General features: G+C 41.5%; 1 protein-coding gene across 15 annotated transcripts in view; it reads right to left on the bottom strand.

Annotated features, from left to right (window-relative positions):
• Window positions 1-19763, bottom strand: part of mlip (muscular LMNA-interacting protein) — a 204200-nt gene that overhangs the window by 76854 nt on the left and 107583 nt on the right. For all 15 annotated transcript variants that reach the window (XR_013497792.1, XR_013497793.1, XM_078213270.1 and 12 more), the window contains one exon: window positions 9526-9933. Coding sequence is in view for 13 of the 15 variants with exons in the window: in XM_078213270.1 (XP_078069396.1) it covers window positions 9526-9933 (408 nt within the window). In the remaining 2 variants the exon portion in view is untranslated. The remainder of the gene's footprint in view (window positions 1-9525; window positions 9934-19763) is intronic.

Genomic DNA, 19763 nt, shown 5'->3' with positions numbered 1-19763 from the left:
AGTGGGGGTGCGCCATCAGTGGGACCAGAAGATCCCGCCAGGGTGAGCAGCCAAAAGGTTCTGGCCATGGTTTTCATTCAATAATTGGATTGAAGTCACCTCACATACCCAGCAGTCACAGAATCAGCTTTCCAGTTTGTGAATGGCTAGTGAATACAGCATTTGGCATAGTCAGGTCAGCATGCATATTACTGCACTCTGCTTATAAAAAGTGCTAGGGTCAAACTGCACTCAGGAAACAATTGTGGAAACAATAACTCAGCTTCAATTTATCTCTGTTTTTGCTGTGCACCCAAAATGAATCTGAACTATAAAAATCCATATTTTTCAACTATCCTAAATGGACATCCAAATGACACCGGATCAGAGCATTTAATGCCATGAACTCACCAGCATTTTTCAAAAAAATCCTGGGCTTATAATTATTTCTATGAAAAACCCTTCAGTCATTCCAAACAGCTTTGATGATCACAACTAAATTCTTCTGATGGAAGTTGACTAACAAGAGTTAGCTCGAAAATTAAAAGTTTCAAAAGAAAAGGCATCGACATTGACGATTTGGGCCTGTATGTTTCTGCCATCTATGAAACCACTCAATCTATTTAGAGAAAACATATCTTACTTTTTTATACAGTGAACGGAAGATATTTGAAGATATGCTTATATCTGTGTGGAACAGTTGATATGGTTTGGTAAATATCCACCTGTCCCCTTCTAAGGACTTGATGCTCAACCTGCTAAAACTAAGAGGGGAAACATGTTCAACAGGAAAATCATAGATCTGTAACTGGAAATACCTACAACATAATTCCCAACCATTCAAAGGTGGAGTTTTTAAAGATGCTACAATTCCAAAACGTGCTGTCTTATTACCCTGCTTAGTGTCCAACACCGGCACATTTGGTGTTGCATTTCAAATAGGATTGTTTGCAGAAATCGTATCATTTAAAATATATATATTCATTCATGGGTTGTGGGCATCACTGGCAAAGCCAGCATTTATTGGCAATTAGGGACAGTCATTAAATGCTGGCTTTGGCAGTGATGCCCACATGCCATGAACAAATAAAAAGATGACATGGGATTGATAATCAGATTACTGAACATTCAGCAAATCAAAACATGGGCGGGCTGGGATTCTCCGACCTTGCTCTTGGCTGGGATTCTCCGGTCCCGTTGCTGTGAATGGAGATTTGGCTGAGCACCAAATTCTCCATTCCCGTTGGCAGTGGTGGCTGGGCGTACGACATCGGAGAATTCCAGCCATAATCATTCAGGACAATGAACTCAAAATATGTTTAATTTGCAGCCTCATTGCCATCTTTACTGCAAAATGATCTGCCAATTGCTAACTGATTAAAATGATGGGGGACTTTGATAATTTAGTTGCATTGTTGCTGGCTTGAAAATAAGCTGAACAGCATACCACTCAAATTTATTTCAAGTATTTTGACATTCACTGAACAGAAAGTAGATCATGAGACCAAGTCTGACTGTTAACCAAAAATGTTGTGAAAATTGTATCTAAATTATAAAGGAACACAGGAACAGAAGTAAGCCATCGAAACCCTTAAGCCTTTTCGATTATTTAATTAGATCATGATTGATTTATTGGATCACAATCCAATTTCACAGCCCTTCATGGTTATCAATTTGGATGTGGTTAAGTATATATTGCAACCAGTATTATTCCTCTTAAATCTCTGCAACTGTGAAATGAGAAATGAGTCAGTACATAGAGAAAACATTTAAATCCATCATACTGGAAGATGATATTTTCTTTTTGCTGAAAGTTCAACTATTTGATTACTGGTCTCAAATCACAGGATCTCTACAATTAATTTTATCACACATGCATTGCAAAATGTGCCCAATGGCAAGCATTTAGCAGGATAGTACCATCCATGGCAAAGCTGTCCATTTGATCCACAACCATCTACCACCTTAAACATCCAATCCCCTCCAATAACATCACATCAAGGCTGCATTGCAGCAATCGCCAAGGGTTCTTTGACTGCATCTCCAATGTCCACAATCTCTGCCACTTACAAAGACAAGCACAGCAGCTGCATAGCAACACCACCACCCGCAAGGTACACACACCATCCTGACTTGGAAATATAATCAACGCTCCTCGATCACTGAGTTTTGAAATGCTTGACCTAACAGCACTGCAGAAGTACCTTCACCATACAACAGCGATGGCTTGAGGTTCCAGCTCAGCATCAACATCTCCAGGTCAATCAGGGATAGGCAATAAATCTTGGCCTTGCCACCAATACCCACATCCCAAGAATTATTATTTTAAAAAACAAACCGGTTCATTGGAATGGCTGCATAAATGACATTGCATGATAACTGCTCAAAATGACAGCAACAGCAGAAGCATTATCGAACAAAGTTTGACATAAGCGGCACAGTAGCATAGTGGTTAGCACTGCTGCTTCACAGCTCCAGGGACCTGGGTTCGATTCCGAGCTTGGGTCACTGTCTGTGTGGAGTTTGCACATTCTCCTCGTGTCTGCGTGGGTTTCCTCCGGGTGCTCCGGTTTCCTCCCACAGTCCAAAGATGTGCGGGTTAGGTTGATTGGCCACATTAAAATTGCCCCTTAGTGTCCTGGGATGCGTAGATTAGAAGGATTAGCGGGTAAAATATGTAGGGATATGGGGGTAGGGCCTGGGTGGGATTGTGGTCGGTGCAGACTCGATGGGCCACATGGCCTCTTTCTGTACTGTAGGGATTCTATGATAAGCCATATAAAGAACTGTAAGGGTAGTTGGCCAAAAACTGGTAAAGAAACGTTTTAAAGGAGAGATGGAAGTAGAGAAGAGGGAAAGCATTAGGAAGCAAATTCCAAAGTTTAAGGTTTAAACACCTGAAGGCACAGCTGCTAATGATGCAGTCTAGAAAACCAAGGTTACTCAAGAGGCGAGAATTGAAGGAGCAAATAGGTCTGGGAGGGTTATTGAGCTGAAGTGGGGTTACAGAGACAGGGAGTGGCAAGGCCACATAGAAGAATTTAAAAACAAGGATGAATATTTTCAAATGCAGTTGTTGCCCGACTGGGAAAGAATGAAGTTCAGCGAGCACAGGAGTGATGGGTGAAGAGGCAGCAGTGTTTTTTTTATTCATGGGAAAGGAGTGTCGCTGGCAAGGTCAGTATTTATTGTCCATTTATTACCCATCACAGGTGGTGGTGAGCCCCCTTCTTGAAGCATCCCAGTCCACGTCGTGTTGGTACAGGTACGCAAAAACTGAAGTTTATGGAAGGTACAAGGTGGAAGACCAGCAGGAGAATCCTGAAATCGTCAAATGGCCTTAGATGATAGTGCGCGCAACCTGGACTGATTTGACAATCCGCTGCTCCTTTGTCTCCACCCTTTCTCTCAGCAGTCTAGATCAGTAATCATCAGCTGTGAGATGATATACAGATGTGAAGTCACCAACTCTCACATTAACAAGGTAAAGCCCTATCCAACATTGTAAATATGAACCAAATAATGCCCACCAACACTGCACTGTTCTCAATAACATCCACAAACATTGTGCAAGTAATACCCATTAATGCTTTGCTCAGCTCCCATGTAATGGCCATTATCACCAAGCAAGGTTGCCAAGTAATAATAGAATCTTACAATACAGAAAGAGGCCAGAGGGCGCATCTTACCAGAACCAGAGCGTTGCAATTAGTCACATTTCACTGCTTTTCCCCATTTAGCTGCAGTTTCTGCCACTTCAAGTATATATCCAGTTCGCCTTCACAACCTGCTATTGAATCAGTTTCCACCATCTTTACAGGGAGTGCATTCCAAATCAAAACAACACACTAGGTTAAAAAGCAAATCTCGTAATCTCACCTCTGGCTCTTTTGGAACTACTTTAAATATGTGTCCTTACATAGAATTATATAGAACATGCATTATATAGAAAAAGACCAGTCAAACCAATCAGCCGGTGTTGGTGTTTACACTATATCTGGGCCCCCTCAAAACCTTTCAAACTGAACTCTATCAGCAAAACCCACTATTTTCTTCTCCCTCAGTTCCTTATCTAACTTCCCCTTAAATAAATTTATACTGCTCGCCTCAACAACTCTCTGTAGCGAGGTGCATATCCTTACTAATCTCTGGATTAAGAACAAAGAAAATTACAGCACAGGAACAGGCCCTTCGGCCCTCCAAGCCTGCACCGACCATACTACCCGACTTAACTAAAACCCCCTATCCTTCCGGGGACCATATCCCTCTATTCCCATCCTATTCATGTATTTGTCAAAACGCTCCTTAAAACTCACTATCATATCTGCTTCCACCACCTCCCCCGGCAACGAGTTCCAGGCACCCACCACCCTCTGTGTAAAAAGTCTGCCTCGTACATCTCCAATAAACCTTGCCCATCGCACCTTAAACCTATGCCCCCTAGTAATTGACTCTTCCACCCTGGGAAAAAACTTCTGACTATTCACTCTGTCCATGCCTCTCAAAATCTTGTAGACTTCTATCAGGTCACCCCTCAACCTCCATCGTTCCAGTGAGAACAAACCAAGTTTCTCCAACGTCTCCTCATAGCTGATACCCTCCATACCAGGCAAGATCCTGGTAAATCTTTTCTGTACCCTCTCCAAAGCCTCCACATCCTTCTGGTAGTGTGGCGACCAGAATTGAACACTATATTCCAAATGCGGCCTAACTAAGGTTCTATAAAGCTGCAACATGACTTGCCAATTTTTAAACTCAATACCCCGGCCGATGAAGGCAAGCATGCCGTATGCCTTCTTAACTACCTTCTCCACCTGCGTTGCCACTTTCAGTGACCTGTGTACTTGTACATCCAGATCCCATTGCCTATCAATACTCTTAAGGGTTCTGCCATTTACTGTATATTTCCTATTTGTATTAGACCTTCCAAAATGCATTACCTCACATTTGTCTGGATTAAACTCCATCTGCCATCTCTCCGCCCAAATCTCCAACTGATCTATATCCTCTGATGGACCTCATCGCTATCTGCAAATCCACCAACCTTTGTGTCGTCCGCAAACTTATTAATCAATCCAGTTACATTTTCCTCCAAATCATTTATATATATTACAAACAGCAAAGGTCCCAGGACTGATCCCTGAGGAACGCCACTTGTCACAGCCCTCCATTCAGAAACGCACCCTTCCACTGCTACCCTCTGTCTTCTTTGACTGAGTAAGAGTTTTAACAACACCAGGTTCAAGTCCAACAGGTCTATTTGGTAGCAAATACCATTAGCTTTCGGAGCGCTGCTCCTTCGTCAGATGGAGTGGAAATCAGTTTGGAGCAGCGCTCCGAAAGCTAATGGTATTTGTTACCAAATAAACCTGTTGGACTTTAACCTGGTGTTGTTAAAACCCTTACTGTGTTTACCCCAGTCCAACGCCGGCATCTCCACATCATGACTTCTTTGACTGAGCCAGTTTCTTGCAAGTTCCTTCTAGGATTTCTTGGTGACTATCATATATTGATGGCCTCCAGTTATGTTCTTCCCCACAAGAGGAAACATTCTCTCCATATCTACTCCATCTTAATTTTAACGGTCCCTATTAAGTCACCCTATCAGTCCTCTCATCCAATAGAAAATAGGTTTGACATATTAATCCTTTCCTGATGCTTATAAACTTATTTTTGCATTAATCTTGTAAATTGTTTTTGCTCTCCTCTCAAATGCCTTTTGATATAGCAACCAGTACTGTACCCAATACCCCAAGTGTTTTCTAACCAAGGTTCGATACAAATTAAGCATATTATCACTACTTTTCAATTCTCTCCCTCTAACAATAACCCCTAATGATCAGTTTGATTTTTAAAAATGGGCTTATTAACCTTTCAGTGATTTGTCCATTTATTCTTCCAGGTCCCTTTGCTCCTCTATTCAATTCAGATTCTTATTTTCCAGGTAATCTTAAACATCCTTACTTTTCTTAGTAAAATGTAAAATGCTGAAAACGATTTTGAAATATATTTGTCAATTAAATACCCAGTCTAAACGTCTATTCATGTATTTTTGTAATTTGTTGCAGCCCTGCTCAATATTGACTCTTCCCCCAGCCCTCAGTTTAGAAATAGTACCTCTAATTTCAATAGTTCAATCATTAATATAAATTGTGAATAATAGTGGTCCCAATATTTATCTTTGTGGACATTCTACCTGTTGATTTGCTATTTAGCTGTTCCTTGCCATTAATCTCTGCAGTGCATCATGCTGCCAGATAGCTGTCCGTTATGATTCGTCTCTTTCCTACACCTCAAGCTCTGACTTTATTGTTTAGCCTATTATGAGGCACGTCATCAAAGGCCATGGGGAAATCTAATCTGCCACATTACCATTATCTACACTCACTCTCTCATCGGGGCTGCCAAGCAAGATTTTCCCCATTGAAATCCATGCTAACTAACAATATCTTTTTGGTTTGCAAGTTTTCTTCTTTTGTAGAAATTCCATTACCTATCCTAATGCTGATGTAAAGTTGGCTAGTTTATTGCAACCTATACATAATAAACATCCCTTCTTAAATATAGTTTAGATTTTGAATGGACCTTTTAAGTCTCCCCTTATTCTTCTCTGTGCCAAGGAGAACAATCTCAGGGTATCTCATCCCTCTATGTCCCACTCGCAGGTACCATTCCAGCAAATCTTCTCTGTATTCTCACCAAGGCCTCACAATTTTTCCAGGGACTCCAACTGAGGTCTATAAAGGTTTCACATAAATTATTTGATTTTGCACTTCATTCCTCTGTTGCAAGGGATTCTGCATGCTTTTTATTCAGCCTTTTATTTAGCCTTCTCAACTTGCCTTGCCACTTTCAGGACATGTGGCGGTAAACCTTAGATGCCACCGTTCTTCCATCCCATTTAAAATTGCACCATTAATTCTGTACTCTCCTCGTTCATCCGACCAAAATATGTTGCTTTACAATTCCCTACGTTCCTCTATGACTCTATAAAGCATTTAGATAGTTGCATGGGTACAATGGGTATAGAGGGATATGGGCCAAATGCGGGCAATTGGGATTAGCTTCGTGGTTTTAAAAAAAAAGGGCGATGTGAACAAGTTGGGCTGAAGGGCCTGTTTCCATGCTGTAAACCTCTACGTTAAATTTTGTCTGCCACATATCTGCCCATTTCACCATATGGATTCCTGAAATTTGCTACTTGTTAATGCTGTTCGGTACTTTCCTAAGCGTGCCTCATTTGTAGAATTAGACAATGGATTTTGTAGACCTGGATCCAGGTGAATGATATGTAACAGCAATAACAACAGTTCTCCTAATACTAACCATAAGCAGATACACCTGTCTACTCCCCTCCAGGCTGAAAGATAAGCTTTAATCGTAATTTACTGCATTGTCCATTATCCAAATGTCCATTAATGCTATTGTTATTCTCAACTCTCAAATGTTAACTAACACTGTACACAGTTCACAAGCTCTATGATCTACTTTCTCAAAAGTCTAAGGAAATTTGGCTAAGACTCTCACCAACTTTTACAGATGCACCATAGAAAGCATTCTTTCTGATTGTATCACAGTTTGGTATGGCTCCTGCTCTGCCCAAGACCACAAGGAACTACAACTAGCCCAATCCATCATGCAAACCAGCCTCCCATCCATTGACTCTGTCTACACTTCCAGCTGCCTCGGCAAAGCAGCCAGCATAATTAAGGACCCCACACACCCCGGGCATTCTCTCTTTCATCTTCTTCCGTCGGGAGAAAGATACAAAAGTCTGAGGTCACGTACCAAACGACTCAACAACAGCTTCTTCCCTGCTGCTGTCAGACTTTTGAATGGACTTACCTTGCATTAAGTTGATCTTTCTCTACATCCTAACTATGACTGTAACACTATTTCTGCACTCTCTTGTTTCCTTCTCTATGAATGGTATGTTTTGTCTGTATAGCGTGCAAGAAACAATACTTTTCACTGTATGTTAATACATGTGACAATAATAAATCAAATCAAAATTGACACGCTGTCCATTAATATGGTTCACAGATCCCATTAACACTATGCACAGTTCCCATTCTCTGTCCATTAAACTGTGCATAGTTCCCATTCTCTATCCATTAATACGGTTCACAGATCCCATTCTCTATCCATTAACAGTAAGAAAGCTTGGAAACTGTGCACAGTGTTAATGGACACAGAATGGGAACTGTGCACAGTGTTAATGGACAGAACTTAAGAACTGTGCACAGTGTTAATGGACAGGTTTATTTGGTTGCACAACCTTTCGGAGCGCTGCTCCTTCATCAGGTGAAGGAGCCGAATGAAGGAGCACTCACCTGATGAAGGAGCAGCGCTCTGAAAGCTCGTGCTACTTAATAAACCTGTTGGACTTTAATTTGGTGTTGTGAGACTTCTTACTGTGCCCACCCCAGTCCAACGCCGGCATCTCCACATCCTGTCCATTAACACTATGCAGAGTTCCCATTCTCGGTCTATTAAACTGTGCACAGTTTCCATTCTCTGTCCATTAACACTGTGCAGTTTCCAGTCTCTGCCCATTAACACTGTGCACAGTTCCCATTCTCTGTCCATTAACACTGTAAGGAGTTTAACAACACCAGCTTAAAGTCCAACAGGTTTATTTGGTAGCAAACGCCACTAGACTCCTTACTGTGTTTACCCCAGTCCAACGCCGGCATTTCCACATCATTAACACTGTGCACAGTTCCCATTCTCTGTCCATTAACATTGTGAATGGTCTCCATGTAATATCGTTTATGCCTTTTGGTTATTAATAATATTGTTCGTAAATAATATTTGTTAACACTGCAAACAGCTTCCAAGTGCTGAGGCATGGGAATTAAACATTTAGTTTGAAAACAAAAAGAAACAATAGTTGTAGGTAATAATGTTGTGATTAAATTAGCAGAAGTCACAGGCTCTGATCACCTCAAGTATTAATTAAACTAACAACTTAAAGACTCATTTTTACTGTTGCCGATATTGGAGAGCGGTCAGGCAGCAAGTAGCAGTTAGAATAACTCCAGAAAAACAACGCATAAATGTGTAATCAGTCATGGAGTTGAAGAAAGAAGTGGGAAACTTGAACATATAAGAAGGGGTGCTTTGCTTAAAGCTATGGCATTATCAGAAGATCCGATGCCTGTCAATTGCACTAAAATGTTGAAACAATGGCAGGACAAACAATAAGGACTGCGTCTGCCTGTTATTTTAAACCTGTTGGACTTTAACCTGGTGTTGTTAAACTTCTTACTGTGTTATTTTACCCAACAGATTATATTCGATGCATTTCCATGGAGTTATGTTCATTAACATTGTGCACAGTTCATAAATACAGTCCATGAACACTGTTCACTGTTTCTAGGTAACGTTCATTACTACAGACATTGTCCAATTAATATTGAAATCACTATGCTTAGATATCAAGTGATTATAATGTTCAATTCTGGAATAAAGCAACCTGAACACCAGCTTACTTTAAAAGAAAGAACGCAAATGAACATGAATGAACAAAAATATTTCTCTTGCCTGAAAGAATGGTTCTTCCAAAGCCCCATCCACCTTCTGCTCAGCATCTTGCAACAATGGGGTCTTTGATTCATCCACTGCTACTCTTGTTTGAATAGAGCTACTCTTGTCATCCCGAAAAGGATTTGGAGACAAACTTAACAAAGGTAATGTTTTTGCTGAAAGATTGGCTGCTGCTTCATCTTCTCTTGACAAACAATCATTGTTAGTTCCATTTGAATCTGCTAAGAACACAAGCTCAGCTTTGAAAATCCCTTGTAAAGGTACAGTTTCTTCAGCAGACACATACCCTCTCTTATTATTCATCCAGCTTTGGCTTATCTCTGCCTGTTGCCGTGGAGTTCCTCCACCAATGCTATCTGCTATTGTAACATCTTCAGAGGGCATTTCTTCAGTGATGTGCAAAGGCTGCAAGAAAAATTTTCAACTTATTTTGTTTTCTCTCCCAGGTACAGATGACAGTATTTATCAGACAATGATTACACAGCGCACAACATTGTTAGTGCTTAAAAGATACAAACTAAAGGGGCAGGATCATTCAGGAACAAGCTACTTAGGTTCATTTGAAATGAAAAGGTAGCATATCCAAAGCTAATGCATTCAAGATGAGGAGGAAAATAAATTGGAAGTAAAACAGAAAAGGGTTTGTGATAAACATCAGGAGCAAGATTCAGCAAATAACCAGGAGGATTGTGGAAAATACACATAGAACATAACAGCGCAGTACAGGCCCTTCGGCCCTCGATGTTGCGCCGAACTGTGAAACCAATCTAAAGTCCCTCTAATCTACACTATTCCAACATCATCCACATGTTTATCCAATAACCATTTGAATGCCCTTAGTGTTGACGAGTCCACTACTGCTGCAGGCAGGGCATTCCACGCCCTTACTACTCTCTGAGTATTTATTACAGGAGGTAAAATCAGTTTATGAGAAAAGATCAGTAGGCAATATTAAACTAAACCGTAAAACTTTTTATAACACGTAGGGTGGAATTTTATCTGTGGCACACTATTCCTGATGGTGTAACCAGAAGTGTGCACCACTTCCACTCTCTTGTATTTTTCCTATTACTATAAAAGTTTAAAGAGCAGCAGGGCGGCATGGTAGCACAGTGGTTAGCACTGTTGCTTCACAGCTCCAGGGTCCTGGGTTCGATTCCCGGCTCGGGTCACTGTCTGTGTGGAGTTTGCACATTCTCCTCGTGTCTGCGTGGGTTTCCTCCGGGTGCTCCGGTTTCCTCCCACAGTCCAAAGATGTGCGGGTTAGGTTGATTGGCCAGGTTAAAAATTGCCCCTTAGACTCCTGAGATGCGTAGGTTAGCGGGATTAGCGGGTAAATATGTGGGGGTAGGGCCTGGGTGGGATTGTGGTCGGTGCAGACTCGATGGGCTGAATGGCCTCCTTCTGCACTGTAGGGTTTCTATGATTTCTATGATTCCTACAAAGGAGACGTGCATTTCCACATCGGAGGCAGCTTTTCGCTGGTTACACCCACCAACAGTTAACAATATTGCGGCTAGGGGTGGTCTATTAAGGAGCTACCTGGTCAAATAGGGACGCTCTGCATGATGGCTAAAACTTTCCTGCCAAACTCCATTGCCGTCAACATAAGACTTATTGAGAGCACAAAGGTGGTACAAATATTTTTGAAATTTATGTTTCACTTGTAAATATTTAACATTACATATTTTTCACTTTATTCCTGTAAACAGCATTGTTATTTGTTGAGACTAGCTTAGCCAGAGAGCTCAATGTAATGGCACACTTCATGGTTGGCATGCATTAATGGTAGTCATGATGTGGAGATGCCAGCGTTGGACTGGGGTAAACACATTAAGAAATCTTACAACACCAGGTTAAAGTCCACGACTTTAACCTGGTGTTGTTAGACTTCTTAATGCATTCATGGTTACAAGGGAGTTTCCTTTATTGTGGAAGAAACAACATTGTGTTTTTTTATACACACTTTATTGAATGTTCGTGTTAATGTCCAATGTTGTACTCTCCACAGTGTGGGATACTGCTGAACTTGCAGGCTCAGCAAGCCCTTTATTCTATGCATTGGAAAGGAGATTGTCCAAGATAGCTTTCAGTGGGGATAATTAAAATGATGTAGGTTGTCATATTCCAGCATATTCTGAACTTCAAACTATTTTTTATATTCTAAGTACAAAAAAACTAAAAAGATGGCCACCCATGGATCACCTGACATCTTTTATGGATTGAAACATTCCTGTCTCCAGGTGGGGAAAAGTTTAAGTCTAAAGTTTTAAAGTTTAAAAAGTTTAAAGTTTAAAAGTTTAAAGTTTATTCATTAGTGTCACAAGTAGGCTTACATTAACACTGTAATGAAATTAGTGTGAAATCCCCTAGGCGCCACACTCTGGCACCTGTTCGGGTACAATAATGTAGCATAGTCAATGCACCTAACCAGGACATAGGACCTTCGGGAGTATCATGGAACAGAGGGACCTTGGAGTTCAGGTGCACAGTACTCTAAAGGCAGAGTCACAGGTAGATAGAGCAGTGAAGGAGGCTTTTGGCATGCTGGCCTTCATCAGTCAGGGCACTGAGTATAGAGGTTAGGAAGTTATGTTGCAGTTATACAAGACATTGGTGAGGCTGCACCTGGAGTATTGTGTTCAATTTTGGTCATCTTACTATAGGAAAGATGTTATTAAACTGGAGAGAGTGCAGAGGAGTTTTACAAGGATGTTGCCAGGACTCAAAGGACTGAGGTATAGGGAGAGATTGGACATGCTAGGACTTTTTTCTTTGGAGCATAGGAGACTGAGGGATGATCTTATAGAGGAGTTAAACATCATCATGAGAGGCATGGATAGGGTGAGTGCACTCAGTCATTTTCCCAGAGTTGGGGATTCAAGAACTCGAGGGCATAGGTTTAAGTTAAGAGGAGAAAGAATTAATGGCAACCTGAGGAGCAACCTTTTTTTACACAGAGGGTGGTACATATGTGGAATGAGCTGCCGGTGGAAGTGATTGAGACAGGGACATTGACAACATTTAAAAGGCACTTGGACAGATACACGGATAGGAAAGGTTTAGAGGGATATGGGCCAAATGCAGGCAAATGGGGTTAGCTTAGAAGGGCATTTTGGGCGGCATGGATCAATTTGGGCCAAAGGGCCTGTCTCCATGCTGTATATTCTATGATAATATTGGCTCTCATCTAATTCAGTTACCCTGCACCCAACGTTTCTCACTCTTGCGCCTCCCCCCACCACACCCCCATAAATTTCAAGAGATTAGCAGGAAAAATGTTGAGTCTATTCAAGATTCAAATACAAACCTTCACGTAGAGGCTGACGACATGGCTAAATTAATAAATGAGTACTTCATATCCCTCTTCACAAAGGAAGTGGGAGATGTGAAGGTTACATTTAAGAAATAGAGTGAAATTACAGGTGTGATCGTAGTAGATGAGCAGGAGGCACTAAAATGATTAGCATTACTGAAAGTAAGTTAGTCACTTTACCAAATGGAATGTATCCTTGGTCTCTGAGAGAAGCAGAAGTGGAAATAGCAAAGCTATTGGTCACAATCTTTCAATCCTCAATGAAGTAGTGTCAGAGGACACAATTGTTGTGAGAGAGGGATAAACCAAAAACTATGGGTCAGTCAGCCTAGCATCGATCGTGGATAAAGTCAAAATTTTTATCAGGAATAAAATAAATTTTATTTTAGAATGTCATGATTTAATCAAGGAAAGGCCAGCATGGATTTTCTCAATGCAAATCAAGTTCCTTGATGAGGTAAGAGAAGGAAGTGCAAGAGATATTTAAACTTTTGGAAGTAATTTGACAAATTCCCACTTTGGAGCTTTGTTGGGAAGCTGGAAGTCCATGGAATTAAGGGGAAAGTGACTGTATGGAAGAGGAATTGTTTCAGTGACAGGAAGCCAAGGGTGATGGTGGATGGATGTGTTTCAGACTAAGAGGTGGTGGTAGTGTTCTCTGAAGTCAGTTTTGGGTCCATTACCACAACTAACCAACCAAAATCAACTCAGTCCAAACATTAATTAACAGGTGAAGGATATTTGAAATCAAAAAGGTAAATCTCAATTTAAATTGTCAATGCAAAGATGCAAACAGACTAATTTGGAGTAGGAGTAGGCCACTGGGCCCTATGAGGCTGCTCCACCATTCAATAAGATCATGCTGATCCGATTGTAATCTCAACTCCACATTTCCATCAAACCCCCATAATCTTTTACCCCTTTGTGTATCAAGAATCTACCTCTGTCTTAAAAATATTCAAAGACTCTGGGCTTGATTTTACCATCAAGTTGCGCCCATTTTCGGTCGCGAAAACTTGGTAAAGTTGGGCGTGAGGCAAGTAGCACAATCCACGCCCGCCTCTGCGCCAGATCCCCCTTTACCAAGGCCCGAAAATGGCTGCGATTGGGACCACGTCCGAAATGGGCGCAATGGCCATTTGCTTGCATTTAAATTGACTTAGTGGGGGGCACACCCAACCTTACTGGCACTATACCTTTTACCATTGCGTTCGCCCATCCAGAATCGATGCGAAACAGATCTGCTCCACAAAAGTCCAATTCAGGTGCTCTAGTTAGTGAGGAGGTAAGTGCCGAGCATCTGACGGCTCTCTGCTTGAGCTCGGTGGGGAGAGGGTGGGTCCAACGGCTCTCTGCCTGAGATCAGTGGGGGGGAAGGGGGAGGTCCGCTGCCACTCTGCCTGAGATCAGTAAGAGGGAAGGGGGGTCCACTGGCACTCTGCCTAAGATTGATGGGGGGAAAGGGGGGTCCGCTGCCACTCTGCCTGAGGTCGGTGGGGGAGGGGGGTCTGCTGCCACTCTGCCTGAGATTGGTGGGGGGGGGGGGGGGAGGGATGTCCACTGCCATTCTGCCTGGGATCAGCGGGGGGGGGGGGGGTGGAGGGGGAGGGGCCCGCGAATGGTCTGGGTGGCGGAGAGCATGGGGGGGATAAGGAGATCAGTAATGTTGTGGGGGTGGGGCAATGTCTGTGGGGGTCAGGGGGAGACATTATCTGGCCGGGGAGCGGAGTTCTATCATTTTTTTTTTCTGGCGCATGTGCAGTTGAAGGCGTCAATCGGAGCTGCAGGGTTTCGGGTGCGTTAAGCCCCGCCCACAGGGTTGTGCAGCGCGATTCAGAATCGCTGATATTTTTTCAGGCAGTGTGCGTATGGGGGCACCTGAGAACGAGTCTAAAATTCGGATCTGAAACACTCCCAGTTTCAAGTCCACCCAGCACTTAGAATCAGAATGGTAAAATAGGGCCCTCTGCCTCCACCCCCTTTTCAGAAAGAGAGTTCCAAAGACTCGCGATTCTCTGAGAAAGAAATTCTCATCTGTCTTAAATGGGCGACCTCTTATTTTTAATCAGCGACCCTAGCTCTAGATTCTCCCACAAGAGGAAACATCCCTTCCACATCCACCTGTCAAGACCCCTTAGGATCTTATTTGTTTCAATTAAATCTCCTATTACTCTTCTAATCTTGTGCAGATTAAGGCCTAGCCTGTCCTTTTCTCAGGTATTGGTTTAGTTAACCAATACATTTCCATCTTTCTTTAAATGAGATCAATACCGTACACAGTACTCCAGATTGGTCTCACCAATGCCCTGTATAAATAAAGCATAATCTCCCTATGATTGTATCAATTCCCCTCATAATAAATTATAATATTATATCAGCTATCCTAATTACTTGCTGCACCTGCATAACAATCTTTTGTGATTTGTGCATTAGGACACCCAGATCTCTCTGCATCTCAGAGCTCTACAATTCTCACCATTTAAATAATGTGCTTCTTTTTTATTTTTCCTGACAAAATGGACAATTTCACACTCTCCCATATTATACTCCATTTGCAAAGTCTTTGCTCACTCACTTAACCTATCTATATCTCTTTATAGCCTTGTGTTCTCTTGACATTTTATTATCCTACCTATCTTTGTGTCATCAGCAAATTTAGCAACCATACCTTAAGTCCCTTTATCCAAGTCATTTATATAAATTGTGAAAACGTGAGGCCCTAGCACTTACTTCTGTGGGACAACACTCATTGCATCTTACCAATGAGAAAAAAACCCATTTATATCTACCCTCTGTTTCCAGTTGGCTTGCCAATCCTCTCTGCCTCCCACTATGAGTTTTTATTTTTCTCATTAATTGTTGATGTGGCACCTTATCAAATGCCTTCTGGAAATCTAAGTATAGTGCATCCACTGGTTCCCCTTTATCCACAGTACATATTACTCCTTCAAAGAACTCCAATAAATTGGTTAAACAAGATTTCCCTTTCACAAAACCACGTTGACTCTGCGTGAATATCCTGATTTTTTTTCCATAATCTCTCAAAATGTCTTGAATAATTGTTTCTAACATTTTCCCTATGACAGATGTCAAGTTAACTTGCCTGTAGTTTTCTGCTTTCTATGAACAAAAGATTTACATTCGTTATTTTCCAATCTAATGGAACCTTCCCCAAATCTAGCAAATTCAAATCGCGAATTAAAATCAACTCATCAATTATCTCATTCGCCACTCATTTTAAGACCCTCGGATGAAATCCATCAGAACCCAGGGATTTGTCAGCCCGCAGCTCCAACAGCTTGCTCAGGTCCACCTCCCTGATAGTTGTAATTTTCCTGAGTTTCTCCCTCCTTTCCATTTCCTAATTTACATCTGTTTCTGGGATGTTATTTGTATCCTCCATATTGATGACTGATGCAAAGTACCTGTCCAATTCATCGGTCATCTCCTAATTTTCAATTATTAATTCCCCAGACTCGCTTTCTATAGGATGCGCTTTAACTTTTAAAAAAATATATCTATAGAAGCTCTTACTATGTCTTTATATTTCTATTTAACTTTCTCCCATAATTAAATTTTTCTTTCCTTATCAATCTTTTAGTCATTCTTTGCTTTTTTAAATATTTTGTCAAAACTTCTGATCTGCCACCCATCTTTGTGCAATTATATTCTTTTTAAGTTTGATACTATTTTTAATTTTTTTTAGTTAACCAAAGATGGTAAATCCACATGTTGGAATTTTTCTTACTCATTGAAATGTATACACCTCATGTAGTAACAAGAACTCACATCACCTCCACTCAAATGTGGCACCTCATGTAACCTCACAGTCTTTCCACCGCAACATTTAATATTCAGGATCTATCATTTCCCACCCAATGGACGTGGCCCTTCATTCACCTTCAACAGCCGTATTCTGTCCAAAGTCCCTGGATATGGTTAATCAAATGCATGTCTATGAATCCTCTCTCACTTAGATTATGACAGTTTGATGGCGTAACTTTCTGGAGTTCCTTTCCAAACAACCAACGAATGCACCCAGCTCATGGTCTGGTACTCTGATATAAACACTCAGCTCACTTCCCTGTTGCTTCACCAAGAGTACCTGGAGATGTACTTTCTTCTTACTGTCAAAAAGAAACCTCATTTTTTCACAGAGTGTTTTGCTTCCTTCTACTCACACAAAATCTGTGTTCTGAACTGCAGCTTCAGAGGCCCACTGTAATTCAATATCTAATTAGCTTTCTTTTTACTCTTTTTAAAAATTTTCAATCTCCTATCAACCTCAGGTCACATGGGCATTTCTCAGAATTAAAATTCTTACTAGAAAGTACAATTATACTCTTTTCAGGAGGCTTCTCAGTTTCGGAATCAAAGGGATATTTCACAAACAATCCCTCCTCTGTTTAGTATAAAGCCCTCTCTACTTTCCACTTATGCGATTTACAAGAACACTGGAGCATGGTTCAGATGTAGGTGTCCCACTTCCCCTGTACTGATGGCAATGTCCTATTAAATGAAACTCATTAATCCCACACCAGTTTTTGAGCTACGTTTTCTTCTCTATGCCAACTTGCACGCAGCTCAGGTAATAATCCAGAGATCATAACCTTGGAGGTTCTATTGCTTAATTGCCTAGCTCCTCAAACACTCTATCCAGAACCTCTTTTCCTGTTCTACCTCTGTCATTGGAACCTACATGGACGATGACATTGGGATTCTCCCCCTCACACTGCAAATCCTCTTCAGGCAATGCAGATATCCTGAACCCAGGCACTGGGCAGTAACATAGCCATCTGAACTCTCACTCTCTATTACAGAGAACAGTGTCAATCCACCTCACTATTCTGCCCCGAATACCTTCTTATGTGCTCTCCCACTTGAATGACTTCTTGTACCACAGTGCCATGGTTAGTCAGCTCATTCACTTTGCAGCCCCCTGTCTCATCCAAAGAAGTTGAGAGAACCTCAGACCTATTGGACAAATGCAGAGGTTGACACTCCTATCCTCCTTGTCCCCTTACAGCTGCATTCACATTCTCCTGTCCCTGATCACCTTCTAAACTGGAAGATTCTATCCAAAAGGGTGTGACTACAAAGTGTCTTTCCCTCCCTGATGTGTTTCAGTGTCCGCAGCTCAGCCTCCGGTTCAAAGACTCAAGCTGCAGACGCTTGCTGCAGATATGGTTGCCCTGGATAACACCAGTATCCATGAACTCCCATGTGCACCAGCCTTGACACATCACCTGTCCTACCATACTTATGATTTTAAATTTAATTATGTAATATTTTATTTCATTATTTTCTTTTAGACATGAATTAATCTTATCACAAACGGCAGGACAAATTTAAACCTTTGGAAAATAGACTTTGACCACTTACGAGATGCTCACCAGATTAAAAACCAGCAGCTCACCTCCTCCCCCGTAGAACAGCAGAAACTAATTCTTGCAGGGTGAAAAAGTTGGAAAATGCAAGAGAGTATCATCCTTCCCTCCTTACCAAACTCCCTCTTCTCACCAAATGTACACACTCTGTCCAAGGCCGCACTCAGTGCTGGGTGTCCTGGGCCAAATTCTCTCATGACCTTTTCATCAATGGCATTGATAAGTAGTGGTGAAAGCAGATATCCTTAAATGACTCCTTTGCCAAAACTGAACGGCTCTGTCTTGACTTCAAATACACACAACACACCTTTCGCCTGATCATAAAGTCTCCTAATGATCCAAAGCTGCTCAGGGTTTTCCACAGATCTGCATGGTGTACTGAGGTATCTTTGGGTAGTTTATGAAGGATACCCACAATTCCTTCTCATTTTGGGTGAGAAACAGTTTGGTTTCATCACAAGCAAAGGAAAATCAGCTTCCAGTGCTGTGCAACATAATTGAGAGGTGCGTCAAAAAACAAAATGACAAAGAAATGTAGAGTTAGCGCGACAGGATGGTAACAGATACAGTTTTGATCACACAGCCTTTCATAGATTATCACTGTGTACTATAGATGGTCTGAGGGATAGAAATGGAGATGCCAAAGTGAGATGTAGTAGTTTACGAATGTTGGAAGATGAAAATATGCAACATTAAATTGTTTCATGCGCTAGAATGACTGGTGGTTTCTCAACCGAGAGAATTTTTAGATTTATTTCCCAGTTGCCAGACTGCATGTTATAAATAACTGTATTACGAGTTGTTTGTGACATTGGACTCGTACATAAATAGTTGTTAGTCTGTCATATAAAAAGGCCATTTGTAAATATAGATAATATCAGAGAACTGAAAGAGCCATTAGTTCATAGCCATTAGTCCTTAGACATTATTCCTCGTGAAAGGTCACATCAACAGCTTATCTGAGAATAAAATGCAATAGTAGTAACAGAGCACTCTGTGGTGAGTCAGCTTCTCAACATGGTAGGTCCATTTTAAACATTACTAAATACAGTTAGGGATTTAGCTTAGAAAAATTATTTGCGAACTGTAGTGTCTGATGAGATTTTCATCATGTGGAGATGCCGGCGTTGGACTGGGGTAAACACAGTAAGAGTTTAACAACACCAGGTTAAAGTCCAACAGGTTTATTTGGTAGCAAATGCCATTAGCTTTCGGAGCACTGCTCCTTCGTCAGATGGAGTGAAAATCTGCTCTCAAAACAGGGCACAGAGACACAAAATCAAGTAGAAAATACTGATTAGAATGCGAATCTCTCCAGCCAACCAGGTCTTAAAGTTACAGACAATGTGAGTGGAGGGAGCATTAAACACAGGTTAAAGAAATGTGTATTGTCTCCAGACAGGACAGCCAGTGAGATTCTGCAAGTCCAGGAGGCAAGCTGTGGGGGTTGCTGACATAAACCCAACATCCCGGTTTAGGCCGTCCTCATGTGTGCGGAACTTGGCTATCAGTTTCTGCTCAGCGACTCTGCG

This window comes from Mustelus asterias, chromosome 5 (genome assembly GCF_964213995.1).
Source record: "Mustelus asterias chromosome 5, sMusAst1.hap1.1, whole genome shotgun sequence".
Taxonomy (NCBI): domain Eukaryota; kingdom Metazoa; phylum Chordata; class Chondrichthyes; order Carcharhiniformes; family Triakidae; genus Mustelus; species Mustelus asterias.
The sequence above is the reverse complement of the archived record's forward strand: the minus strand, read 5'-3'. Positions and strand labels throughout refer to the sequence as shown.